The sequence below is a fragment of the Pseudorca crassidens genome, chromosome 1 (assembly GCF_039906515.1).
Source record: "Pseudorca crassidens isolate mPseCra1 chromosome 1, mPseCra1.hap1, whole genome shotgun sequence".
In the NCBI taxonomy this organism is placed as follows: Eukaryota; Metazoa; Chordata; class Mammalia; order Artiodactyla; family Delphinidae; genus Pseudorca; species Pseudorca crassidens.
In genome coordinates, this window is record NC_090296.1 from 49,042,374 (window position 1) to 49,063,939 (window position 21,566).

Consider the following 21,566-nt stretch of genomic DNA (forward strand, 5'->3'; position numbering starts at 1 on the left):
CTCCCTCTTTGTGAAAGAGGCTAGTTTTACATCCATTTGCAAATCCATTTCAGTATTCCTGATCTGTAAATGTCTCTGCTGTTTGACTTTTTCTTTGTACCTATTGTAACACTTGCCTGGTTTCCTTATCAACAATGAGTTAAATCAAATCTTTGATATGTGTTTATTTTACACCTGTGTGAGAATCATGATTCTACCGTTTTTTTTTTTTTTTTTTTTTTTTGATGGAAAATTATCTCCTAACACGCTGTTTAATTGTGAAATTGAATTCAGGAATGTTTTCCTAGAAGACATTTGAGCAGCATCCAAGGCGACAACCTAAAACACTTCCATCTTCCCCTTTCTAATCAAATCATCTTCTCTCCTCAAATTCTACTCTCGACTCTGCCACAAAATAGCTGCACGATTTTAAATGCCGCTTAAATTTTCCCACCTGCCAAAGAAGGGGTTGGACTAGAAAACTATTGATAAAGCAGTATTTCTCAAACTTTATGGTCTAAGGACTCCTTTTCACTTTTAAAAATTATTGATAACCTCTTTGAATTATGAAGACTGGTTTAGGTGGATTGTATCTATTCTATTTACCATATTAGGAATTAAAACTGAAAATTTTTCTTAACATACGCATCTATTAATTCATTGAAAATAACAATAACAAACCCATTACACGTTAACATACATAACTATGTTGTCCAAAACGAAAAATGTATATAATGAGAAGAGTGGCTTTGTTTTACAATTTTGCAAATCTTTTTAGTGATCAGCTTAATAGAAGGCTGCTGAATTCTCATGTGGGTTTGCATTCGATCTGTTGCGACATCGATATCATTGTAGCCTCTCAAGTCTCCTCTCTACACACTCATGAATGAAAGCAGAAGAGGCAACTAACAACCTAGTATTATTATAAAAATAATTTTGACCTAGCAGACCCCCTGAAAGGATCTCAGGGACCCTTAGGAATTCCCGGAACACTCTTGGAGACCTGCTGTTGTAAAGTAAATGGAGATAACCTGCAGGTGGGAGTAGTGATGGGATGTACCAGTACCTCATGCTGACCCCTTTCTTAGGGTGCCAGTTTGCTTTTGCAGGCGCTCTGGAGCAGTAAGCTTTTCCTCCCGTGTGCGTGCATCAGATGCCAGTGCAGTGCAGCAACACCTGTTGATCTGTGCTGGGATTCTGCATTCCGAGCTTGAGTGGGATACTGCGTATTCTTGGAGTAGGGACAGGAAATGGGTTGGGGGTGGGGGAAGGAAATGAGCACCATTCTCATCCTTTCCCAAAGATGGACTGGGTGAGACCTTGAAGCTACATTTGCAAGAGCCTTTTTCCTGGGCTTCTTCCCTGACCCTTTTCTCCAGTGAAACCCCTGGAAGCCTCCACTGCCACTCAGACTCTGCTTCTGACCCTTGGAGGGTTACTGGGCTCTGAGATGGCAGGGGAGCAGTTGCTAGAAAGGGAAGGGATTTTCCCCTCCCGAAAGTCCTGAAGGAAAAGAAACACTCCGACCTTCCCTGTTAAAATCACCCTTCTTGGTTTTCCTTGCTCAGGCTTCTTGATACCAGGATATGTTTTCTGTGCCAGGTGAATACTTTCTAGGTACCAAATGACTACAGTGAAGAAAAGCTAAGTATTGACAAGAAAGAATTCACTGATTTCTTCATTCCAGAGAAGTGATTCGGAGGCTTGAAGTTTACACACACTCTGCTTATTCTATAGATAAGAGCAGATTCAGAATTTTTTTAATCACCTCCCTCTGATGCACTTGCATTCTAATTTATAAGCTAGTAATTGGGAGTTAAGTTTTTAGAATCAAGGCAGATTTAGGTTCATGTCCTCGATTTCCCACTTAATAGCAGTGGGAACTTGGGGGAAATGTCAGACGTTCTAAGTTTCAAATTCCTCATCTATAAAATGGGGGTGAATTCGTTTGAGTCCCCTAATGCAGAGCCTGTATCAAGGACTTGGATGCAGGTAATTCATTGGGGCTGGTGATCTCAGAAAGCAGAAATGTAGGAGTAAAGAAAATGAAACAGATCCGGAGGAAAAAACCAATGTCATGTGTTATTGGCCTGGTTTTTATTCTGGTCGATTAAGACTCAGGCCTGCCAGAGACTATCCGAGAAACGCTACAAAACGCACCCCTAAATCAGACTCTGCAAGGCGGGTGCCTCATCCCTCATTGGTTGGGGATTGTCCCTGAGGGTATTCATTCTCCCCTCCCCCCCTCCCCCCTCTGGACAAGAATGAGTCTCTGCTGCCACTATGGCTGAAATCAGAAGTGGGTCACCAGATGTGACATGAGGCAACAAAGATGTTTGCTACGCGAGAGCAGTAACATCCATGTCATAGAGTTACTGTGAGAATTAAATGCAATGACGTCTATGCAATGTTTAGCATCAGGCTTGACACATAGTTAAGTGCTTAATAAGTGTTCACTTTACTGTTGCTGCTGCTGTTATTATTATCATCATCATCACGATTATTACCACTGCACTTTCTTGAATGAGAGAGACAGGGGTAAGTTTACGGTTTAGAGGACTCTAGGAATGAACATACTCTACAGCATGTCTCTTTCATACCATCATTTACCATGACCTATGGCCAGTTGTTATGGTTATCGTGGATTATTACAGTATTTTTACTTTCTCCCCTTTGTGTGTGTATGTGTGTGTGTGTATTGTCAAAATTTGGGTACAAGGAAAAGGCATATTCTGTCAGTTGTGTGGGGTGGAAAAAAGTTGCTAACCATTGCTCTGCAGTAGCACTTGCCAATAGAACTTCCTGAATGATGGGAATGTCCTATGTCTCTGCCGTCCAATACACTGGTCACTAGCTGCACGTGGCTACTGGACACTTAAACTATGGTTAGTGTGGTATGTATAACCAAATCACTTTGCTCTACACTTGAAACCAACACAACATTGTAAATCAACTATACTTCAATTTTTTCAAAAGCCACATGTAGACACAGTGGAGGGCAATTAGAGAAAGTGTTCTCAGTGGAGAGTGGAATGGACCCCCTCCCTGGGGCTAAAATTAAGGCGATGCAGTTAGCAGTGTTTCCTCTGGCCCCTGGGCCCACAGGGGCCCCCAAATCTCACTTCCAGGTTGGGAAGTGGCGGTATCTTCTAGACCAAGGGGCTGCTAGCTGAAGAGAATGAAGTCGTGGGGACATGGAGCTGGCACCAGCTAGAGAGGAGAGGCCACAGGCACCCTGAGACTTGGTCCATCACTCTGTGCACAGAGCCCGCTGCTGACCATCGGGGGGGTGGGGCAGCTGGGGGCGGGGCTTCATTCTCAGGCTCACAAGACGGATTTTATAGTTATGCCTCTTCCTTGTCCCATTTCTCTGCAGGCATTTGCCCCGTGCTCAATGCATCAATGATCATTGCTGAGTACCTCCTGTGTCCTCAAGTGCTGTGCTACACACCGAGGAGGATTAAAGAGAGGCCTGCTCAGCTGGTGTTCTCTGCTCCCTAGAAAATGACAGTTTACCCTGGGAGACAAGATTCTCATAAAAGAAGTCATTAACTCCAACGTCACCTCCTCTGGCTGGCGATCCACCTCTGCCCTCCTCTGCCCCTCGGCTTCCTGTGTCCTAGAACTTCTCACCGTGACTGATAATTACTGTCTACTTGCATACTTCCTCTACTAAACCAGGAGCTCCACAAAGGCAGGGCCCATGGTGTCCACCTTAGCACAATGCCTCAGACTCAGTCAGATACTAGATTTTTTGGTGCCGATGACAAGGGCAACAGCAGCTGAGCGAGGAAAGAGATGAGTATTCCCTGAAGTCATTCACAGACAGCGTGGAATTCAGACTGGGCTTGAAACCTAGCGAGATTTGCTTACTTGAGGAGCTGAGTAATGGCATTCCCGAGGGGGTAACATCATAGGCAAAGGCATAGAGGTAGGGTTGAAGATCTTACATTTACAGGAGACAGGATGAATCAGAGGAGAGTTTAGAAAACAAAGTAGGAATAGTCAGGTGGGTTTGCCTCTCCAGGGCCTTGCCAGCCAGGCAGCTGCGTGTGGACCTGATGGGTTGATAAGAGCTCCGTGAGCCAGATTACCCTGGGTGGCTGCATGTGGGGAGGTCTGGGTTACATCAATACGTCAGGCAGGATGTGGTTGGCACCAGTTATTTTTGCCTTTAACCTTCAATCCCTGATCCTCTAGTACAAGTACTTCAATTTCCTTGGAACCACTGTCCTGCCTGTGTGGCAGAGTGATCTCTATGCCCAGGTTCAGGGATGGGTGGGCACATGAACCAGATCCAGCCAATAAGAGTCTTAGGAAGTGTTTCGGGGATACAGCCAGGGACTTTTGCTGGAGCTGCCATTATCTTTCTTCTGTGATGGCTAAACTGGTGGGATGTAAGCCTGGAGCTGCAGATACCATCCTGCTGCTGCAGGGGAAGAGTCTGTCTGAGAATTAAACCAGCACAAAAGAAAGCAGAGCCGAGGAAATGAGAGAGACATCTGATGACATCATCTGAGCACCTGGATCCAGCTGAGGCTGAATGGGGATCTGTTTCTGAGCTCTTCGGTTATTAGCCAGTTTCAGCTAGATTTCTGCCACTTGCCTCCAGAGGACTCCTGATTAATGAATGCTCGGGGGTAAGTGGCATGACTTAGAGTGGGAGGAGATGAGAGAGTGGCTACACCAGTGGGTGGACATGAGGCATTGAGGGTCTGAACCACAGAGCCCTGGGGTAGAGAGAAAAGGCAGTGAGTCAAAAGGCAAGAAGGAATGATCTAGATTTTTCCTCTCTTCGAAAGTTGTGCAAGCAGGGTCTAGTGATTCTTTATCACCTCTTTCTTCACGATGCACTTTACCTACTCTCTTTCATTTGGCTTAGACAACTGTGTGAGGCAAGTGAATCAGGTACACTGTCCCCATTTTATAGCATGGAGAGGTTAAAGGACTTGGCCAAGGTCACATGGAACTCTGGGGCCTTGTTCCTGTTCTCCAGCTCATGCTTGCTGGGCTCTGGCTTGCCTACAGTATGAACTGAGGTCACCAGGCACCATCTGTCTGTCACCTTGGTGTGGAGGTACACCCTGCCTCTGGGCTTCTTTTATTATGGACATGGAGAAGCAGTAGGAGTTCTTACTGAGGAAGGCCCGGGAGCCCGTGACCCCCTTCATTAAAAATAAATTCTGCCTGAGTCTCCTGGTTCTAAATAGAAGAGAATGTAGATTTGGGGCAGAACCGAAGGGAAAGGGATTTCCCTTGGCAAATTATTTGCAATTTGTGGATTGGAGCTGACCCAGCTCCAATTCCCACGTCATTGTGCTGTGTAAAATGTTAGCAGCTTATTAAAGAACCAGAGCTGGAGGCAATCCTCCCCTGGGGGCTCAACAGAACAGGAGCAGAGTTAAAACCCACCAGCTTCCTCCTCTCTGCGTCGCACGTCTGGGAGCTGCCGAGATTCTCAGTCGCGGGTCACGTGTTCACTCCAGGGCAGCTACTTCCTGCAGCTGTGGGAATAAGAGCCAGCGTGTTGTCAATTAGTTTGTGCCTTTCGTGAGGCGTGATGAAAAGCCAGCAATGGAGTGCACGGTCTTAAGCACCATTGCTAGCAATTCTGAGTTAGTGGGGGGCCCAATGTCTGCCTTTTTCATCGGCATTCCAGGTGATTCTGAAACAGTTGATCCAGGGATCACAGTCTGAGAAACAATGATGTAAGTGGACAAATGCACAAACTCCAAGTGGCCCCTTCCCTGGAAGTTTAAAGATGCTTTTGTCGCAGGCACGAATCCTGGGAGATCCAGCATCTCCTTACTAACAGGCTCTGTTACTCACTGGCATAATTTGAAGGACATACAGAAGGGTATCTTGACTGAGAAATCTCCAGGAAGCTGTGAATCTAGAGTTCTAAGCCTTTATCTTCTCTAGTCCTCCTTTTAAATCATGAGCAGCTTATGGAGAACAGCATGTTTTCTGTTCAATGTTTTCTTTTTGTAGAGGAGGAATCCCCGTGTGGCATACCCATAACATATTCAAGTGTGAATGCACCTCAGGTATCTTCACGGTCCAGCCTGCCAGAGCCTGGACTCTTCCCCATCACCTTTCTCTGTCCCCAGGCACTGTCCCCAGGGAGAAAGGCTTTTAAAGAGCCTCATGTGAGATGTTCCCTCCTTAGGTGCCTCTATTAACAAACCCCTAAAGAAAAGTCACGAATTCCTGTTTCCTCATCTATCTTGTTACGTGTCATCATCCTTCTCAAAATAACCATAGAATCGATGGGCGAGGTGGTCCACGGGCTTTCACAATAAAATCGATTGCATATGAAATGAATCTGAAAATTCCATTTATTAAAACAAATACATTGTCCATGGGGGGATGAAAATGTACACATCACATTCAGGTTTTTCTGCTTTAACATTTCTGTATTTCCCTCTCTTTGAAAGATACACTCCATAGATCTTATATAGGAAAAATGTGAACAGTTCTAGGGCTGGGAAAACATTAATGTATACGTAACAATTCACCATTGCCAGGAGCAGCTAGAAGCAAATATTAAAAAAAAAAAGTACAAAAATCCCTTAAGACAGCATGCTTCTCAAAATGTCTTTTGTAAATATGAGTATATGGAGAAATGGTTTAAAACTTTTCCTTGGTGAGCAATCTCTTTCAAATATTATTAGCAAAATTAGCCTCAGTTCAAAGTACTTATTCACACACTCTGACTTAAATAGCACTTGGTTTAAAATGGAAAGAAAAAAAAAAGAAAACAGATTTAATATTGAGGATGAGGCAAGATTGGTTTTTTTCTTAATAGAGTTTGCATTCTAAATATGAGCTTTATTATTACTGTTTAAAGAATTCCATGGCAGATTTTCATTACTACCCAATATATTATATATGTAAATTAGGGCCTTGAATAATTAAGCTAAGTTTTCCTATTAGTATACCCCTTAAGATAAAATTATGCTGGTGAAAATGATTGTTAAATTTCTAAAAGAATTAAAACTCTTTAGAGGCATAAGTAATCAAAAGATTAGTTCCCCCTTAACAAGTAAAAATACCAATAAGTCAAAACTCATAGAAAAACTCTGGGATTATAATTCCCTTCTGTAGCACATGAAATTATGAAAAAGTCAAACATTTTTCTTAAATTTAATTTCAGATGGGCTGTGTATTTTCTGCCTTCTTTCTCCTTTGACAAACAAGGTCACATGAAGTTTGGAACTTCCTTAACTTTTAATTACCAGAGCTGTATTCCTAAAAGTTTTAATTACATTTTAATTGCTCCGAAGACCTAGCTTTACATGAAAATATAGAGTTCTTCTGAGAAAAGTAAATGGTGTGGATTATGAAAAGCATCAGGGTCTTATAATGACGCCTTAATCACCACCAAAGAGTGTTTTATTCACAGTTGTTTTTATGTGACCACATATTCAATTCATATTTCTGCTCATTTTAAAAATGTGGTTGGGTTTTAGCTGATTCCACAGTATTACTAAGCCAATGGTACAATACTGTAGTTTAATACATTCTCTGCCAGGGTTTTTCCCCTCTAAATCTTCTTCAGTGTCCCACTGACTGTAGCAAAATCCCAAGGTTTGAACAGAAGTATCTGGTTATAGGAGTGCATTCATACACTTCACAATGTCTTAATATTCTCCTCCCCCTCCCCAGGCATGAGTTTTAACTGGATGTATTTATTCTTTTACCGTCATGCCCATACAAGGAGCTAAGGAGAATGTTTACCAAGTCTGTTTCAAGATCTGTCCTTGGCATATTACATCTCTTTATCTTCTTTTTTCCCTTCCTTCCCATCTTTTTTTTTTTTTAATGGGAGGAAGAGAATGGAAAGAGAATAAAATTAATCCAGAAATGGTCTTTCGGGATTTCAAAGCAACTAAGGAATTGTAAGAGAGCCCACACCTGCCTGGGAATGACACAGAAAGAAATGAGACAGACTTCCAGACCTCCCGTTACTGGTGGAGCCACAAAGAAAAATCACTTTCAACATCATTTCTTGGGAAGAGAGAGCCCGAGCTGCAAGGAAGTTTGTAAATAAGACTCTAACAAACAAAGCAGAGAACAAAAACAAAGAAAAGATTCTATTGAAAATTTTGGTGGGTAAAAAACAAAGGTCATTTCAGGGGCAAAAAGAGCCAGAACCCTTTCTGGTGGAGCTGCTGGGGGCAGCAGCTGCCCCCTTCTCCCTAGCCCGTGAGCAGCCAGGTTCTGAGAGTGGGTCTGGTCTGGAGTTGTGGGTTTATTTCTCCTGATACTTAAACAAACAAGGGCCACGTTTTTTCTCGTTAAGAACAGCACAGAAAGGCTTCTTTCAATCTAGAGTTTCTGTGATTCAGGGAAAAAGGGAATTTGCTCTGACTCTTCGATTAAAGCACTTCCCAACTCAGGGTGAATCCTTGCCTCTGTCACTTGGCCCTCCCTGTGCTGTCCTGGGTCCTGGATCAAACCAAAATGCTTTGGATTCTGGAAAATATGTGGAAGAGGTGTGGATGCCACTGTTAACTAGGAGGTATTTTAGGCATGGCTAAGGCTCTGAAGTCATCTCAATTTTCAAGATACTGAGTTTTTTCCTCCCCAGCTTCCTTTCTCTTTCATTCTTTTTCTAAAGTTTATAGTAAAACTTTTTCTTTACTTTATAGTAAAACTGAATGGATGTAACATGGGGACATTTTCATGCAGTATTACTCAAAAATTGTCACAAATATATGAAAGCACCAGTCACAACACATGATCTACTTTTACTTGCAGAATCAAAGCTACCATGTACAAATGTTAGGAACAGTGATAAAAGAATACAGACAACCGGCATTTGTTGTTGTTGTTGTTATTACCATGAGGATAAACCACGGGGAACATCTCCTTAAACCCTTTGGGCGCTCATCCTTTGAGTTCAATCTTACAGACAAATCCAGCCTTACCTCTTTACTACTCTAATGGGGAGGGGTGGAAGGAGGGGTAGGGGAGAAGGGAAAAAGAAAAAGAAAGGCACAAAGACAAAATATCAACGCCATTAAACCGAACCGCACCTACACTGGACGACTCAGCTCGTCAAAGGGTATTCTAAAGGCAATATTCATTCCAAGAAGGTCATACATATCTGAGCTCAGTACAGCTGTCTGTTTTATTTTTTAAATATGAAGCAGAAACATAAGGTTTGGGAGGGATAGCAGGAAAGAAATGACACCGATTTTATCTTTACATACTCCCCTCCTCCAGGCAATTCTGCAGACATCAGATCTCTTAACTCGGGGGTGTGGATCAGCTCTCATTCTCATAAAGGGGACCAGTTCTTTAAACATGCATAGCCTGGAGTCTCCAGGATGGTTCTCCTCCCTCTCTTTAAATGCTGTGGACTAGAAAGGCGCCCACTTTGCTAAAAACTCTACATCAGTGTCCCTGGAGCCCCGAGGCTCCTCAGGTTCCTCTTGAAGACTTAAAGGATAGCACAGAAAAACTTCTTCTCCCTAAATGGGTTCTCTGAAGCCGGAACAGGCGTCAGGAGGGGATCTTCCTTGGCATGCGCTTCACAGTAGGCCATCAAGTCTGCAGCTGCCTTGGACACCTGGAAAAGACGACAAAAACAACCAAAACTTGAGATGGGGCGTCGACGAAGGCATTGATGCAGGCGCAACGAGTCAAGGCTAAGGCCTGGGTGTCCAAACTGCCTGGGTTCAAGTGAAGCAAGATACTCATGCCCCATAAGCCTCTGTTTCCTCATCTGCGAAGAAAGGAGCTGATGATCTTGACCTTACAGGACTGTTACAAGCAGGTCCGGGATTAGGGTGAGGTGAGGCTCTGAGGGTACAACACTGAAGGAGGCGTTCAGGGTCATGCAAATATCAACCTTGTATTTGTCCAGCCCTGAGAGTGGGTGTCTCCTCAAATTCTGTGCCCCAGGTAGGTTGCTTCCCTCGTCCTAGTCCCAGCCCTGGCTGCAAGGATTAAGTGAGGTAATTCACATAAATCATTTAGTGCCTGGAACATAGGAAGATTTCCACATAGGCTGGCCATCATTATCATTCTGTAGTTGTGTCTCTCTGCTTCAGAAATTGTGTTAGGGATGCCTAAAGCCATGTTGATTTCCTTTTTTAACAAACACGTCAGAGGTATTATATACTTATACATACACACATAACCTTATACGTTATGCATTTTTATATTTTATATATATTATGTACGATAAGATATTAATATGTTATCATTTATTACACATTATATATATTCCTTCAATCAAGCATTGCACCTTTTAGGGAGTCCCACTGGGAGGCTGGTCAGTGATCTCATCTCAGTGATGCTGTTGTTTCATAACACTTCTCACAACACTTCTGTAGCTCCTTGTTGGTAGTCTTCTGGAGTACCTTCCTTTGATCAGCTTTGACGGTGGCAAATTTTCACTGCTTGAGAGGGGATTTAATTTGGGGTAGTAAACTAGAAGTTATTTGTAACCACATCTGGAGACTAGGTGGATGATGATCTATCTGGAGAATGCCACTGGGGGTCAAAAATCATAAAGTCAAGAGTCAATTTCTTATGTGACCTCATACGTTTGCTCTGGAAATCACTCCAAACATTCTCCACATCACTGTACTACTAAAATAGCCTCTCAAAGTGACTACTGAAAGGATAATCCTCTGTAAGAGTGGGGAGATTGCAGTATTTCTGAAAAGATTTACTGCCCCTCCTATATGTGGGTTATACATACCCGTACAATGGCATCAGACTTGCTCTGGCCAATGAGACACGAGTAGAAGTGATGTGAGTCACTTTGGGGCAGAAGCTTCAAGAACCAATGCATAGTTCGCCTCTGCCATTTTGTCTGACTGAAATCATTTACTGTAAACCACCTGAATTGATTCAGAGGTTTTAGTAAAACATGGTGGCCATACTCTTGATTTGTTCCTTGTCCCAGGATTGAGTTGATTAGAACTTTGTCACTTAAAGGCTTTTCAATATTATAGTTTACAGGTTGGAAATGAGAATCAATTTCATCTTCTAATCCCATAAATCTCTGAATGTTTGGACTCTATCTTCCATGTTTCTCATACCAGATAGAGGCAATATTCCAAGTAGAGGTTGCTTGAAGGTAACATGGTGTGGAGTGGCAGCTATCTGTGATGACATGTGGGTGAGAAGAAGAATGAAAAGTATATCTTTGCTATTGTAGCCTCTAAGAATCGGAGGAGAGAGTCTTTTTTTACTGCAACAAAACCGAGTCTATGCTGACTGATATAAAGAGGTATAGGTACTGATATGTGTGTTAGTTTCCTCTTTCTGGCTAAACAAAACCCAATCTAGGTGGCTTAAAATAACAGTAATTACTCCCTCAGTCAGTGCTAGAGGCTAGAAGGTTGAGATCAAAGTGTCCGCAGGCTTGGTCCCTACTGGAGGCTCTGATGGAGAAGCATCTGTTCCATGCTTCTCAATCAGTGTCTGGTGGTCGCTGGCACTTTGAGTACCCTGGCTTGTAGATGCATCATTCCACTTTCTGCCTCCACCTTCACATGGTATTCTCTCCTGTGTGTCTCTGTCCTCGCATGGCATTCTTCTCTTTGCCTATGTCCAAATATCCTACCCACCAGTCATCAGATTAGGCCCACCCTAATTCAGTATGACCTCCACTTAACTTGATTACACCTACAAACACCCTACTTCCAAATAAGATCATATTCTAAGGTTCTAGGTGGGCATCAATTTTAGGGGATGCTCTTCAACCCAGTATAGCATACTTGTGTAAAAGTCAGTCTCACTATTTTTAAATTGTAAATAATTTTTTTTATCTTTATTCCAGCTCCACTGAGATATAATTCACATATAATGTTGTGTGAGTTTAAGGTATACAGTGTAATCATTTGATACACTTCTATATTGTGAAATGATTACCACAGTATGGTTAGTTAACACCCCTAACACATCACATATTTGCCTTTTTCTTTAATTGTGGTGAGAACATTCAAGAGTTACTTTCTTAGCAACTTCAAGTATGTAATTCAGTATTGTTAACTATAGTCACCACATTGTACATTAGCTCCCCAGAACTTATTCTTCTTATAACTGGAAGTTTGTATCCTTTGACTGACATCTCCCCATATCCCTCACCACCCCCAGCCCCTGACAACCACCATTCTACTCTGTTTCTCTGAGTTCAGGTTTTTTAGATTCCACATATAAGTGACGATATTCATCTTTCTCTGTCTGACGTGTCTCACTAACATAATGCCCTCCGAGTCCACCCAAATGGCAGAATATCCTTCTTTCTCATGGCTGAATAATACTCCACTGTAAATATATAATACATGATACATCTTCTTTCTTTATTCATCCGCAGATGGACTTAGGCTGTTTCCATGACTTGGCTATTGTGAATAGGGCTGCCATGAATATGCAAGTGCAGATACCTCTTTGAGATGTTGATTGGATATATATATATATATATCAGAAGTAGGATTGCTAGATCCTATGATAGTTCTATTTTTAATTTTTTGAGGAACCTCTCTACTGTTTTCCATAGTGGCTGTACCAATTTATGTTCCCATCAGTAGTACACAAGGGTTCCCTTTTCTCCACATCCTTGCCAACACTTGTTATTGCTCGTCTTTTTTGGTAATAGCCATTCTAACAAGTGTAAAGTGATATCTCATTGTGGTTTTAATTTGTGCTTCCCTGATTAGTGATATTGAGCATTGTTTCACACATTCGTTGGACATTTATATCTTCTTTGGAATAATGTCTATTCAGTTCCTCTGTCCATTTTTTTTTTTTTTTTGGTGGTACACAGGCCTCCCACTGTTGTGGCCTCTCCCGTTGCAGAGCACAGGCTCCGGATGCACAGGCTCATCAGCCATGGCTCATGGGCCCAGCCACTCCGCGGCATGTGGGATCTTCCCGGACCGGGGCATGAACTCATGTCCCCTGCATCAGCAGGTGGACTCTCAACCACTGTGCCACCAGGGAAGCCCTGTCCATTTTTAAATCAGATTGCTTGTTTGCTATTAAGTTGTATGAATTCTTTACATTAACCCTTTATCAGATACAAGGTTTGACATTTTTCTCCCATTCCATAGTTTGCTTTTTCATTTTGTTGACTCTTTCTTTTAATGTGTGGAAGCTTTTTAGTTTCATGTAGTTGCACTTATTTATTTTTGCTTTTCTTGCATGTACTTTTGGTGTCATATCCAAGAAATCATTGCCAAGATCAATGTCAAGGAGCTTACCCTCTCTATGTTTTCTTCTAGGAGTTTAACAGTTTCAGATCTTATATTGAAGTCTTTGATCCATTTTGAGTTAACTTTTGTGAGTAGGATAAGGCAGGGGTCCAGTTTCACTTTGCTGCATGTGATTATCCATTTTTCCCAACACCACTATTGAAGAGACTATCATTTTCCCATCAAGCACTCTGGTTCCTTTGTCAAATATTAGTTGATGGTACATGCTAGGGTTTATTTCTGGGTTCTTGATTCTGTTTCATTGTTTCATGTGTCTATTTTTTATGCCATACTGATTTTATTACTATAGCTTTGTAATATAGTTTGAAAACAGGGAGTGTAATGCCTCCAGCTTTGTTCCTCTTTCTCAGAATTGCTTTGGCTATGTGGAGTCTTTTGTGGTTCCATATGAATTTTTATGATTTAATTTTTTATTTCTGTGAAAACTTCCATTGGAATTTTGATTGAGATTGCATTGAATATATAGATGGCTTTGGGTAATATGGACATTTTACAGATGTAGAGAAGAAACGTATGGACACCAAGGGGGGAAAGCCATGGGGGGGGTGGTGGTGTGATGAAATGGGCAATTGGGATTGACATGTATACACTGATGTGTATAAAATTGATGACTAATAAGAACCTGCTGTATAAAAAAATAAATAAAATTAAATTAAAAAATTAAAAAAAATTAATTCTTCTGACCCATGAACACAGGATATCTTTCCATTTATTTATGTCTTAATCTCTTTCATCAGAGTCTTATAATTTTTAGTGTACAGATCTTTCAACTCCTTGAGGAAATTTATTCCTAAGTATTTTATTTTTGAAGCTATTGTGAATGGGATTTTATTTCTTTTTCAGTTATTTCATTGTTAGTGTACAGAAACACAATTGATTTTTGTATGTTGATTTTTTATCCAGCTACTTTATTGAGTTCATTGATTAGCTCTAACAGGATTTTGTGGGGGGTTTTGGTGAAATTTTTAGGGTTTTCTCTGTATAAAATCATCATCTACAAACAGAGACAATTTTACTTTTTTTGTTTCTATTTAAATATCTTTTATTTTTTTTTCCCTGATTGTTCTGGCTAGGACTTCCAGTACTATGTTAAATAGAGTCATGAGAGTGGGTAACCTTGTCCTATTTCTGATCTTACAGGAAAAGCTTTTAATCTTTTACCATTGAGTATGATGTCAGCTGTGGGCTTGATATATATATGGACTTTATTATGTTGAAGTACATTCCTTCTATACCCAATTTGTTGAGAGTTTTTATCATGAAACGGTGTTGTATTTTGTTAAATTTTCTTTCTGCATCTAAATGAGATGATCATATGATTTTTATCTTTCATTCTATAAATGTGATGTATCACATTTATTGACATGCATACATTGCACTATCCTTGTATCACAGGAATAAATCCCACTCGTTTGTGGTATATGATCCTTTTAATGTGCTGTTGAATTCGGTTTGCTAATATTTTGTTGAGAATTTTAGCATTCATATTCATCAGGGATATTGGTTTACAGTTTTCTTTTCTTGTAATGTCCTTATCTGGCTTTGGTATCAGGGTAATGCTGGCTTGTAAAATAGTTTGGAAGTGTTCCCTACTCTTCAATTTTTTGGAAGAATTTGAGAAGAACTGGCATTAATTTTTTAAATGTTTGATAGAATTCACCAGGAAAGCCATCTGGTACTGAGATTCTCTTTATTGGGAAATTTTTGATTACTGATTCAATTCCTTACTAGTAATTTGTCTGTTCAGATTTTCTATTTCTTTCTTTTTTAAAAATAATTTTAGTTATTTATTTTTTATTTTTGGCTGCATTGGGTCTTCATTGCTGTGTGTGGGCTTCCTCTAGTTGTGGAGAGTGGGAGCTACACTTCATTGTGGTGCACGGACTTCTCACTGTGGTGGCTTCTCTTTGTTGCAGAGCATGGGCTCTACGCACACGGGCTTCAATAGTTGTGGCTCACGGGCTCTAGAGCACAGGCTCAGCAGTTGTGGCGCACGGGATTAGTTGCTCTGCGGCATGTGGGATCTTCCCAGATCAGGGCTTGAACCCATGTCTCCTGCATTAGCAGGTGGATTCTTAACCACTGCACCACAAGGGAAGTCCCCAGATTCCTTATTTCTTAATGATTCAGTCTTGGTATGTTATGTATTTCTAAAAACTTACCCATGTCTTTTAGGTTATCCAATTTGTTTCATGTGATTGTTCATAAGTAGTGTCAGGATCCTTTGTATTTTTGTGATATCAGTTGTAATGTCTCTTCTTTCATTTCCAATTTTACTTATTTGAGTCTTTTTTTCTTAGTCTAGCTAAAGGTTTGTCAATTTTGTTCCATCTTTTCAAAAAACACAGCCCTTAAGTTTGCTGATTTTTTTCTGTTGTTTTTCTGGTCTCTATTTCATTTATTTCTGCTCTTTGTGTTTGCTTCCTTCTGGTAATTTTGTGCTTAAGCTATTTTTTTCTAGTTCCTTGAGGTATACAGTTAGGTTGTTTATTTGAAATCATTTTTAGTTTTTTCTTAATGTAGGTGTTTATCACTATAAACTTCCCTCTTAGAACTGCTTTTGTTGCATCCCATACATTTTGGTATGTTTTGTTTCCTCTTTTTGTTCGTTTCAAGATTTAAAAAAAATTATTTTTTGTATTTCTTCTTTGATCCATTGCTGATTATTCACAAGTGTGTTGTTTAATTTCTGCATATTGGTGAACTTCTCAGTTTTACTCCTGTTATTGATTTCTAGTTTCATACAATTGTGATTGGAAAAGATTTTTGGTATGATTTCAAGCTTCTTAAATTTGCCAAGACTTGTTTTATGACCTATCATTTGACCTATCCTAGAGAATGTTCCATGTGCACTTAAGAAGAATGTATATTCTGTGGCTGTTGGATGCGATGTTCTGTATATGTTTGTTAGGTTAACTTGGTCTAAAGTATAGTTCAAGTTCAACATTTCCATATTGATTTTCTGTCTGGATGATCTATCCATTGTTGAAAGTGAGGTATTAAAGTTCCCAGCTATGACTGTATTGTCTATTTCTCCCTTTAGGTCTGTTAATATTTGCTTAATGGTACTAATGGTTAATATTTGCTAAATAGGTACTCTGATTTTGGGTGTGTATATATTTATGATTATTGTAACCTTTTAATAAATTAACCTAGTTATTATATAATGACTTTCTTTGTCTCTTGTTACAAGTTTTGACTTAAATTCTCACTCTTTAATAGGTATTACATTGCTTATAGAAATATTTTTATTGTGTTTCTATTTTGTTCCAGACATTAAGTTTTCTTTATTGATCTACAAAATAATCCTGAGGTAGGAACTATTATCCTCCTTTTTTTTTTTTTTTTTTTGCGGTATGCGGGCCTCTCACTGCTGTGGCCTCTCCTGCCGCAGAGCACAGGCTCCGGACGCGCAGGCTCAGCAGCCATGGCTCACGGGCCCAGCCGCTCCACGGCATGTGGGATCCTCCCGGACTGGGGCACGAACCCGTGTCCCCTGCATTGGCAGGCGGACTCTCAACCACTGCGCCACCAGGGAAGCCCTATCCTCCTTTTATAGATGAAAAATTTAGGCTCAGTACATTGCATGAGTGGTTCAATGTCATATAGCAAAGTACACAGCAGAAGAAGAACTTGAATGTTAATGTTTTGCCATTAAGCCACAGCCATCTACATACAAACTACTCAAATGCAGGGGTAGTTCCAAAGGTTGATTGAAATTTTTTGTGCATCTTTATGAAATGGTATTATGACAGAACAAAAGGAAACAGCCTGTTCTTGTCTTAGCTCCTGTAAATGAAAGCAAAGAACAGACTTTCAGAATCTCAATTACCTCTTTTTTGTTTTGTTTTGTTTTAATTGTTCGAGCTGTAATCATTATTATGCCAAATGGGAGCTTAGCTGCAAGCAGCAGAGACTGGACAATAGTAATATGTAAAACTTACTTGTTAACAAGAGATCCAACAGTATCCCTACTCATCTGCAATGCTCACATACAAATATGTGGCAGAAACTCTCAAAATCTTTTTATGGTACAGGAAGTACTATACTGGGCAAAATTTAATAGCTTAGAGTTGCTCATATCTTGTATTTGAACACTTGACTCTGAACAATTTCCTTCTAAAAATATATCATGTGTTTTATCATGTTTCCTCAACTAGATTGCAATCTCCTGTGGGTGATGGTCCAATACAATGTCAGAATCCTAGCAGCAATTAGAACAATTGCTAATATTTATCTGCCCTTGCTACATGTCAGAACTGTGCTAACCACTTTACATACAGTATTTTATTTAATCCTTACAACATTATGGGTCACAAGCTATTATTATTATCCTCATTTTTAATATGTGAAGCTGAGGCTTCATTAGGTAAACATTTGCCCTAGTTCTCACAGCTCGTGAGTACCTGAGTCATGAGTCTCAGTGTTCTTGATTTATTCTTTATGAATGCTCTTTCTTTCGAACCCATAGCTTCATCCTTGTTCCTTACTTTTCAGTGAGTCACAGCAATAGTCTGCCTGGCAAATCTTCTTGCTTTCTAACTATCCTTGCTAACATTGTGCATACAGATTCTTTTACGTTTCACATTCCTAGGCCTAGTTCTTCCATGAAGATTTCACCAGTAACTTTAGGTAATCTCTCCCTTTTCCATCCTGTTGATTCTTCCTACAAAAATATCTCAAATTTGGGAGGTGATCAAGATGGCAGAGTAGGAGGACCTGGAACTTACCTCCCCCGACAAATACAACAAACAAACACCTAAATGTGGAACAATTCTCACTGAAACCGAACTGGAAACTGGCAGAAAACTCCTGAACAACCAAGGCTGAAAGAAAGATGTACACGGAATTGGGTAGGAAGGGAAGAGAAGCAATCAGGTCAGGACCTGCGGCCCAGGGAGGGAACTCAGAAGAAAAGGGAGATTATAGGGGTAGAGATCCTCCCTGGGGAGTGAATGGTTCGAGCTACCTATTGTAGGCTCCAGTCCTGGGGTCTGGCACAGAGAAGACAATTGGAGGGCTGATTGGAGGGCTGGGGGGGACTAACACAAGGGCTGTGGGAAGCCTGGACTCTGTCTGCTTGTGAGGAATGCACATGCGTGCTTGATTTCTCCTGAGGCAGAGCGGAGAGGGCTGACAAACTGCGTGGGTGGCTGGCTGGTTTCCCATGTCTGCCTGGTGCTCTCCAGCTTGAGGAGTGAATGCTCCAGCCCTGTTTACTTCATGTCGTAGCTCCACACTGGAGTGAGCGCTGCCATGACAGAAAGAACTCAGCTAAGAGACACAGAGGTGGCTCAGACCTGAAGCACTGTGTGAGCAGGGTGGGGGCAGCCATTACTGGCACTCGCACAGGCAATGCATCAGAAGCAGCCTGGGACTCTGTGGCTGGACCACTGCAGCTTGTACCCTGTCAGACGCTGAGAGATCAAGTGGGCCCCTCTTGCTCCAGCACTGCTCCCAAGGGTGCTGGTGCTGGGAGAGGGGAGAGTTCACACTTAAAGGGAACAGAGCCAGCTCAAACCTGACCCTCAGAGCTTCTGCTCCAGCAACTTGGGACCTGCCCGCACCCCAATTAGGGCAGTAACAGCCACTGAGCAGACAGGAAGCCCTGGCTCGCACCTGGCTCTGGCCCTAGCCTCTCCACCTCCAGCCCCACCTCCTACCAAGGTGATAGCTGCCAGCACACCCTGAGGAAAGACATGACTTGTGTTCATGTCAAATCCAGCTCTCCCACCAAAGCCATTGAGTACATGCAGACTGTATAGGGATGCTCCCAGAAAAATATCTCAAATTTGTCCCCTTATTGTCACCTCTCTTGCAACTACCCTGGTCCAAGCCTCCATCTTCTTTTCCCACAATTACTGAAATAACCTCTTAAATAAAAAATTCCAAGGGATATTTTATAGACTGAATGTTTATTTCCCCCCCACCCCCAATTCATATGTTGAAATCTAATCCCCAGTGTGATGGTGTTTGGAGTTGGGACCTTTGTAGGGTGACTAGGTCATGAGAGTAGAGCCCTCATGAATGGAATTAGTACTCTTATAAAAGAGACCCTGGAGAGCTCCCTTGCCCCTTTAACCATGTGAGGTCACAGAGAGAAGGTAGCCTTCTACAAATCAGGAAGCAGGCCCTTACTAGACACCACATATACTGACACCTTGATCTTGGACTTCTAGTCTCAGAACTGTGAGAAATAAATATCTGTTGTTCATAAGCCACCTAGTGTATGGCATTCTGTTATAGTAGCTCAAATGGACTGAGACAGGATCCATGAATAGAATGCAGGGTGTGGTCTGTTAAGTTCAATGATTTAAAAAAAATTACATCTTTATTTTCACTAACCTGAAATGGAAATCTAACATTTCTTTCCATTATAGATGTAGACAACACAATTAGCATTAACAGTTTCTGTGACTTAGTCACCAATAAAAATCAGATCTTTTCCATCACATTACAGTTACTGCAGATATCTCAACATTTATTTATGTTCTTTTGCTTTATAAGTATAGACCCACTATTACATCCTATATAATCAGTTAATAAAGAAGTATATATATTTAGCTGTACCACAAATGTTTTCTGATAAACTATATTTTAATATAATTCGTTTCCTTTGTAATTTAAAAGCATTATTCTGAGAAGGAGACCATATGCTTCGGCAGACAGCCAAACAGGTTTGGGGCACAAAAGATTTTAAGAATCTCAGTTGTAAATAACTTCTCTACTTTTACAATTGTGCCAGGAGTAGTACTCTCTGTACTACAGCTAGAAAGATATTTTAAAAATATAAATTGGCTCATATCACTCCCCTATTTAAAACTTTCAAGAGCTTCCCATTGTACTTTGTGGAAAGCCAAGACATCATAAAAACAGCCTGTGGGTCCTGCTTACTTTGGGCCTGCCATCTCTCCAATTTCATGTTGTAGCATTTTTTTCCTCTCACACAGGTCTCCTCTCTCTAAGTTCGTGAAAGTTCCAAGTTCTTTTCTGCCTCAGAGCTTCACATATACAATTCCCTGGAACAGTCTTCTCCCCATCTCCTCACCAGGCTGGCTCCTTCTCTTCCTTCAGGGGTGAAATAGCATTCTTTGCAGAGTCTTTACTGACTACCTCATCCAATAATGACTTTCATCATTAGTCTCTTTCAGAGCATACCATTCTTTTCCTTCACAGAAAAACATTTATTACAATTTATAATTACAACCATTGTTTGTTTATTTGATGTTTGATGTTTCCCTTTTGGCATTCTGCTCTATGAAGGCAACAATCATATCTATTTTATTCACGACTGTGTCATCAGTGCCAGCACATAGGAAACACTCAAATAATTGCTGAAGAAGTTCTCAAATATAAGCTTAATCAACAAATATTCCATTCACCTAATATTTACTGAGTACCTAATTGCCAGTCACAGTTCTGGGGGATTGGCATAATCAGGGAACAAAATAAACAAAGCTTCCTGTCCTTGGGGAACTTATGCAGTATTCTAGACTTCCAATTCTGATGATGATGGAGGAACAGCAACCAATTAAACCCTCCTGCTTTAACTTAAAAACTGAAAAAAAAAATATGTGGACAAATGTTTTTTAAATAGTACAGAACAGGCAGCAGAGGACAGTGATCCCTGAGAGAAGGGAGGCAAGAAAAGTCCCAAGAATGTTTCAGCAGTACTGCTTGAAAATGGTTTCTAGGCCACAGCACAGGGAGGAGCTACCCAAACAGATTTCATGAACCTCCTTGAGTTGAGGAGAGAGTGACAGAGAAGAAAGAGCTACACACTTACACAAACAAAGAGAGAGAGAGAGAGAGAGAGAGTGAGAGAGAGTGAGAGAGCAATCTGGAGGCCTCCAGAGGATTCCTTTTGAGTCTTTAGCTAATTACTGATCAGCACATATGTGGGAGAAAACTTCTTGAGGCTGTGCAAAGAATTTCAGAAAGGATCAAGTGAAATAATCCCTGGTGATCACACAGGGCTGGAATAGTTTGTGTTTCTACTGGCTAGAGTACATAGATCACATAACACATAGGGGATTAAGTAGAGTCTTAAAAAGGGTGTGTTCAGTAGTGGTGCCAAGTAGGCCTTGGTTAAAGGCTGTTGTGGACCCACCTATCAAAGTTTAAAAGTAAGCCTTGAATAGATCAAAATGTTTCCAAATAACTTAATTGGACCACAGAACAAAACCCCCAAATATTTAAAGAAACAAGAAATTTCAGTTTGCCACAAAATAAAATTCACAATGTCTGGAATCCAAAAAAAAAAAAAAAAAAATCCAGACATACAAATAAGTAGGGGGAATAAATCTATCCCATAATGAGGAGAAAAATTAATCCAAATTGATTAATCTC

At 40.8% G+C, this 21,566-nt stretch overlaps 1 protein-coding gene across 2 annotated transcripts in view; it reads right to left on the bottom strand.

Annotated features, from left to right (window-relative positions):
• Positions 1-6,299: 6,299 nt before the first annotated feature.
• Positions 6,300-21,566, bottom strand: part of GNG2 (G protein subunit gamma 2) — a 139,344-nt gene continuing 124,077 nt past the window's right edge. For both annotated transcript variants that reach the window (XM_067735875.1, XM_067735869.1), the window contains one exon: positions 6,300-9,556. In XM_067735875.1, the coding sequence (XP_067591976.1) occupies positions 9,428-9,556 (129 nt within the window). In that variant the 3' untranslated portion in view covers positions 6,300-9,427. The remainder of the gene's footprint in view (positions 9,557-21,566) is intronic.